This window comes from Salmo trutta, chromosome 1 (assembly GCF_901001165.1).
Source record: "Salmo trutta chromosome 1, fSalTru1.1, whole genome shotgun sequence".
NCBI lineage: Eukaryota > Metazoa > Chordata > Actinopteri > Salmoniformes > Salmonidae > Salmo > Salmo trutta.
The window spans coordinates 79,483,271-79,490,540 of record NC_042957.1 but is presented as its reverse complement, the minus strand read 5'-3'; the positions used below and the strand labels follow the sequence as shown (position 1 = coordinate 79,490,540).

The window sequence follows — 7,270 nt, the reverse complement described above, 5'->3', positions numbered from 1 at the left end:
GCCGTCTAGCACGTTCGGAACAGAGAGTAAAAGGAGCAGGTTTCTGGGCACGATAGCATAGATTCAAGGCATAGTATACAGACAAAGGTAAGGTAGGATGTGAGTACATTGGAGGTAAACCTAGGCATTGAGTAATGATGAGAGAGATATAGTCTCTAGAGATGTTTAAACCAGATGATGTCATCGCATATGTAGGAGGTGGAACAACATGGTTGGTTAAGGCATATTGAGCCGGGCTAGAAGCTCTACAGTGAAATAAGACAGTAATCACTAACCAGGACAGTAATGGGTCCAGTGAGTGGTTGGGCTGACTGGGGACACGGCGATTCAGACAGTTAGCAGGCTGATGCTAACAAGATAACAGTTAGTAGGCCGGGGCTAAACAAGCTAGCAGTTAGCAGGCCGGGGCTAGCAAGCTAGCAGTTAGCAGACCGGGTTAGCAAGCAAGCAGTTGGCAGACCGGGGCTAGCAGTTTGCAGACTGGGGCAGGCAAGCTAGCAGTTAGCAGACCGGGGCAAGCAAGCTAGCAGTTAACAGACCGGGGATAGCAAGTTAGCCTTTGGGGACGTCGCGATGGGGGTAAGTCTGTTTTGCCTCTTCGTGCGGTGACGTCGATAGACCAGTCGTGGAATTAGTAGGGTTTCAAGTAGCTCTAGGTAGCTAGCAGGCCGCGGTTAGCAGAATGGGCCTTCAGCGGATGTCGCGCCTGAGGGGCCTGTTGGAATCCTCGGGCAGATTATGTCGGTATTCCAGTCGTAGAGGATCGGCGGGGTTCCGTGCCCCGTACCGGCAGTAGAAGGGGTCCGGATATTGTAGCCCAGGAGTGGGCTTCGGTGGTAGCACAGGAGCCCTACCTAGCTTCAGGCTAATTGGTGCTTGCTCCGGGATGGAAACGCTAGCCAGGAGTAGTCACCAGGGATTGCGGTTAGCTAGTTGCGAAGATCCAGATGAAAATGTTCAGAGTTTGCGGTAGGAATCCGGGGATATGGGAGAATTTTTTAAAAATAATAATAGGTCCGTTATCCTCTGATTTGAGTCACGTTGTTCGAACTGGCGAGAGCTTTCCAAGCTAAAGGTTAGCTGATGACCGCTAGCAATGGTTTGCTGACTGATAGCTGGTAGGTAGTTAGCTGGTTAGCCTCAGTTGAGGGATTCCAGATCCGAAGTAAATAGAAATACTTTAGGAAAAAAAACAGATCCACGCCACATTGGGTGAGGCGGGTTGCAGGAGAGTATTTAGAAGTTGAGGTTTAGGAAAATATTTTTAAAAGATATGCGAAGAAAAATATGTAAAAAGATATATACAAGGGACACGACAGGACAAAGACAAAGACGTCTGACTGCTACGCCATCTTGGATGGCGTGTAGCCTAAATGACGTGTAGCCTAAATGACAGTGAGTGTGAGACCAATTTGTGTTTCCTTTGTAAATGTTTTTTGTGTGTTTCTTATTTTGCAAAACTTCTCTTGAACCAGGAAGTGTTGCTGTGTGGAACAGGCTGACAGGATGTTGTTATTAAAGTGATGCTGTAGTGGTTTATGCCTTTCCTGTTTTAACCAGATACACAGGCTGGGGGTTACACACAGGGTGTGCGTCCCAAATGACACCACATTCTATATAGTACATTACTTTTGACGTAAAGTAGTGCACTATTTAGACTAGGATAGGGTTCCATTAGGGTTACACACACAGGGAATCCGGTTTCACCTGGTTTTACAGGCCATCTCTCCGTTTCCTTGTCATCCCATGCCTAAAGACACACCCAGACTCCCTGATTGATCAATATGTCCTTTTTAATGTTTACAAAGAGGTGAGATTGAGATTTTATGTTTTAAATTATATATTTATCTTATTTCTTATGTAGGCCTACTATTACACAATGTCAATTAATTAAATAAATAAAAATAACTGTAGATTGATGTGTGTCTCAATATACTGTAGCTCAGTTGGTAGAGCATGGTGTTTGCAACACCAGGGTTGTGGGTTCGATTTCCACGGGGGGCCAGCACAGAAAAAAAAAATGTATGAAATTGTATGAAATGTATGCATTCACTACTGTAAGTCACTCTGGATAAGAGTGTCTGCTAAATGACTAAAATGTAAACTGTGCAATAATTTCATCTCAACATAAAAGCTTGTTGTAGAGGTTATTAAAAGCAACAAACACACTGTGAACATGACAGTTAGATACATGACATGCTGGACAAAGGAAATGGATTCAACCCTGGTTTTTGTTGTTATTGTGTCAAGGCAAGCCCTTCCCAGCCCCAGCTCCCCTCCCCCATGCCAGATATTTGCCATGGCCAGCCGTTGCTAAGGGAAGTGACGACACCGACGTACGACAGATTGCTGAACGGCGAGAAGTCGCATATTATGGAAAAAGACAGACGCAGAGACAGTGGTGAAAGAACATAGCAAAATACAAGGGCAACGTCTTCAAAATCCATCTTCATCTTCGGAAAAGCAAGTCGGGATGATATCAAAAATAGCAAGAGCATAAACTACACACGTTAACCTTCAAAACAAACCCAGTATTATGATTTTATGACATTAGGATTGTTTTAAAACGAGAGGTGAAAGATAGTTTGTTGGATTGTAGCTAGGGACAGTGTTACTATATCCGGATAGATAGAGAGAGACTACGGGAAGCAGAAAGAAGAGAGAGACAAAAATAAACCGTTTCTGGAAATAATTTTCTCTTTAAAAAAATATTTGGACTGAAACTTTCTTGGACTTTTGCCTGAAACATTTTTTGTGGATTTTGAGCTAGCTTGCTAGCTATACATTCTCAATCATGGAATTGAGAGTGGGAAACCGATACAGACTGGGCAGAAAGATTGGAAGTGGATCGTTTGGAGATATTTATTTGGGTAAGTTTTTAATATAAAACAGTTAATAGTATTTATTTTCTCATCTGTTTTTTTAGCTTTTTTTTAATAGCAAGTTTACATGACATTTGCTAGCTGGCTAACTCTTCAACGGTAGACTCGATCAAACGTCAGCTGTTGAGTTGTCGTTTTAGCCAGCTGATTCCAGCTAACGTTAGAACAAATTGTCCCGTTTGAATGTAGCTATCACTTCAATGCGCAGATTTATTTGTCAGAGTATATCTGTGAGATACTACACACGTCCATTGTTCTTGTTGGTGATATAACCACCTTCCTTGGGTGATCATAAACACTAGCTAAGCCAGCTGGAAAGGTTTTAAGTCCAATGTTGTCGACCTTTTGTCAAGCTACAGACATACGTTTGGTTGTGCAGAAGTCAACCAGGAAGCGGTCTGTCTGTAACAATAAGCTAAGTACCAAAGCTGAATATAGTGTCTCTAAATGTCCAATTTGACTGTTAACTCACGATCTGCCAGATGCAATGGCTGACTTGACATATTGTACATGTTCACCACCGTTTATTATAATATAACTGTGTAATGCATTTCAGTTGTTATCAGTCCCTCTTGATAACGTTAACGCGATGGAAGTGCGTGGAACACTATTTTCACTGGAGTGTTGTACTAGCTATCTACTCCAATCCCTATTGACTGTAGTAGCAACTAGTGGTCAGATTGGACATGTTATGACATGTTCTGGTGGTTTGTATGTAGTGTCTGGATGAAAGTGCTGCTGCTCATCCCTTTTAGGCTCTCAGCTGAGATCAAGCTGGCCTCAGAACCGGGTGGATAGGGGTCCATGCATGTTATTTGATCATGACTTATCAACTTGTTAGGCATTACAAACTGTCTGTGGCCTAACCTAGATAACATGATGGATGGTATTTTGTCTGTTTTTCATTGATTATTTTCCTTCATTCAGCTTCAGCTGATTCATTGGGGGTGAGATACAGCAAGGTCATGTTTGTGACACAGAAACTGATGCAGGCCTGTGTGTGTGTGTCTGTGTGTCTGTGTGTGTCCAACTTCCATCAGGGTAGGTTGTGATGAGGGCTCATACCCTCACTTACCTCAAATTTGTTTTACTTGCAAACAAAAACTGGGCTAGACCTAGTTGGATCACTTGTTACTCTGGTTTTAACAACACCACAAATCAAACTAGATTAAAAAGGACAACATTATTGTTCAATAATAAACATTTTCTTTGCAAAGCGTTTTGCTACGGTGTGCACTACTGAATACGCCTCCTAGCCACATCTTGTTGCGCTGAAAGGACTGGATAATTACCTATATATTAATGACTCCACCACCTTGCCCACTGACAGGCTTCAGGGCCAATCCAATTATTTCTGCCCCAGGCTACATGAAGCACTAATGTGTAGGAGGCTAGGGGTCAGCCAGCGGTGTAGGAGGCTAGGGGTCAGCCAGCGGTGTAGGAGGCTAGGGGTCAGCCAGCGGTGTAGGAGGCTAGGGGTCAGCCAGCGGTGTAGGAGGCTAGGGGTCAGCCAGCGGTGTAGGAGGCTAGGGGTCAGCCAGCGGTGTAGGCGGCTAGGGGTCAGCCAGCGGTGTAGGAGGCTAGGGGTCGATTTCGAAATCTGTCTGTAGTTTGTCATGATTGACAGCCGACCTTGCCCCCTATTGTCCTGGCACCAGTGTTGGAGGAGCAGGGGCTCTATTGTCCTGGCACCAGTGTTGGAGGAGCAGGGGCTCTATTGTCCTGGAACCAGTGTTGGAGGAGCAGGGACTCTTGTCCTGGAACCAGTGTTGGAGGAGCAGGGACTCTATTGTCCTGGTGTTGTCCTAGACTAGTGTATGCTGGAGGTCTTTGTCTGGGGTGGTCCTCTGTCTTTGGTGGGGTGTTGGGCTGGCTGTGAATATATACAGACCACCACTGTCTTTGAGACAAACTAGACTTGCTGCTGTTTGAGTTGTCTACTAATGCTTTCCCTCTGTGTTCAGGTTGGAGTTGGAACAGAACAGTGTCTGGCCTCTCGAGTGGTGCGGTGGTCTAAGACACTGCATCGCAGTACTAGCTGTGCCACTAGAGATCCTGGGTTAGAGTCCAGGCTCTGTCTCAGTGGTCTAAGACACTGCATCACAGTACTAGTTGTGCCACTAGAGATCCTGGGTTAGAGTCCAGGCTCTGTCGCAGCCGGCCGTGACCGGGAGACCCATGGGGCGGCGTACATTTGGCCCAGCGACGTCTGGGTTAGGGAAGGGTTTGGCCGGCAGGGATGTCCTTTTCCCATCGCGCACTAGCGACTCCTGTGGCGGGCCGGGCGCATTGCACGCTGACACGGTCACCAGGTGTACAGTGTTTCCTCCGACAAGTTGGTGCGGCTGGCTTCCGGGTTGGATGGGCATTGTGTCAAGAAGCAGTGCGGCTTGGTTGGGTTGTGTTTCGGAGGACGCACGGCTCTCGACCTTCGCCTCTCCCGAGTCTGTACGGGAGTTGCAGCGATGGGACAAGACTGTAACTACCAATTGGATATCACACAGTTGGGGAGAAAAGGGGGTAAAAAAAGAACCGTCTGAGTGGCTGTCCTCTGTGTTCAGGTTTGGGGTTGTGTTCGTTAGGGCACAAAGCAAGCATTTGTTATTGGACAGCTACAGATAGAACCTCCTAGTTTCGCTTAATTTTCTAACGCTTCGTCCTTCGTGCCAACTGAACAAGACCCAGGTTGTGTTGTTCTGCTGGAGGCTCTGACTGTCGTCTCCAGTGTGTCTGTCAGGACTGCTGGTGTCTTGTGTAGGTTACCACCATTACCTAGTTAGATAATACAGCCGTAATGTGCGCTGTTGCAGAGCGACGCAGAACAGTGATAACACTGGTGTGTGGGTGTCAGTCACTGTGTCCTGATACAGGGTGCTTCCCAAATCCACATTTCACACTATTCCATATATTGTCCACTACCTTTGACCACATCTCTATGGGCCCTGTTCAAAAGTAGTGCAGTATGTAGGGAACATAGTTACATTTGGGACTTGGCCTGTCTCACATTGATGAGAGGAATCCACTCTAGAGAAACACCCCTGGTCTTTAATAAGGGCGTAGGCAGGCTGGCAGCTCACACACACAGAAGTGATGTACAACCTGTGGTGATGTGAGCCATCTCTTTATTGCATGTTTGTACAGTACTGCCCTGTTGGTAGATTAGCTGCTCTCACAGCAACAGCTGTACGTGTGGAGAAGTCGGCCCAGATGCTGCTTACAATGTGTTGCTGACAGATGTTTTCTTGGTGGAAGTCTGAATTTCACTCCTTCTTGTGTAGCGTTGTAAAATTCTGTTAATTTCCCCAAAATGGCCTTATTCCATCATCAGCTTCCAGGAATCTTCCAACTAGATTCAGAACGCTTGACCTGAGTTCTGGCGTTCTCAACCGTCACCTGAGTTCTGGCGTTCTCAACCGTCACCTGAGTTCTGGCGTTCTCAACCGTCACCTGAGCTCTGGCGTTCTCAACCGTCACCTGAGCTCTGGCGTTCTCAACCGTCACCTGAGCTCTGGCGTTCTCAACCGTCACCTGAGCTCTGGCGTTCTCAACCGTCACCTGAGCTCTGGCGTTCTCAACCGTCACCTGAGCTCTGGCGTTCTCAACCGTCACCTGAGCTCTGGCGTTCTCAACCGTCACCTGAGCTCTGGCGTTCTCAACCGTCACCTGAGCTCTGGCGTTCTCAACCGTCACCTGAGCTCTGGCGTTCTCAACCGTCACCTGAGTTCTGGCGTTCTCAACCGTCACCTGAGCTCTGGCGTTAGTTCTGGCGTTCTCAACCGTCACCTGAGCTCTGGCGTTCTCAACCGTCACCTGAGCTCTGGCGTTCTCAACCTTCACCTGAGTTCTGGCGTTAGTTCTGGCGTTCTCAACCGTCACCTGAGCTCTGGCGTTCTCAACCGTCACCTGAGTTCTGGCATTCTCAACCGTCACCTGAGCTCTGGCGTTCTCAACCGTCACCTGAGCTCTGGCGTTCTCAACCGTCACCTGAGTTCTGGCGTTCTCAACCGTCACCTGAGCTCTGGCGTTCTCAACCGTCACCTGAGCTCTGGCGTTCTCAACCGTCACCTGAGCTCTGGCGTTCTCAACCGTCACCTGAGCTCTGGCGTTCTCAACCGTCACCTGAGCTCTGGCGTTCTCAATTCTCAACTTGAAAGAAAGAAAGAAATCAAATAGTTTTACTCTTCCTTAACTAGTTGACCCTTTAGTTGGGGTCAGAATGGAAGACCTGGCCCTTACCTAATTCAGACAACGTTCCTTTTCCCTGTGCAAACTGTGTGTGAACTGTGTGTGTGTGAACTGTGTGTGTGTGTGTGTGTGTGTGTGTGTGTGTGTGTGCATCTCTTTGTGTCTGGCATGTTGTAACAGACCACTCCACCAAAGCCCCTGTT

The 7,270-nt window shown here is 47.1% G+C and overlaps 1 protein-coding gene across 1 annotated transcript in view; it reads left to right on the top strand.

Moving 5' to 3' along the window:
* The first annotated feature begins 2,310 nt into the window (after window positions 1-2,310).
* The window catches only part of LOC115161073 (casein kinase I), a 74,546-nt gene continuing 69,586 nt past the window's right edge, over window positions 2,311-7,270 (top strand). The window contains exon 1 of the mRNA XM_029712178.1: window positions 2,311-2,870. Coding sequence (XP_029568038.1) covers window positions 2,795-2,870 — 76 coding nt within the window. The 5' untranslated portion in view covers window positions 2,311-2,794. The remainder of the gene's footprint in view (window positions 2,871-7,270) is intronic.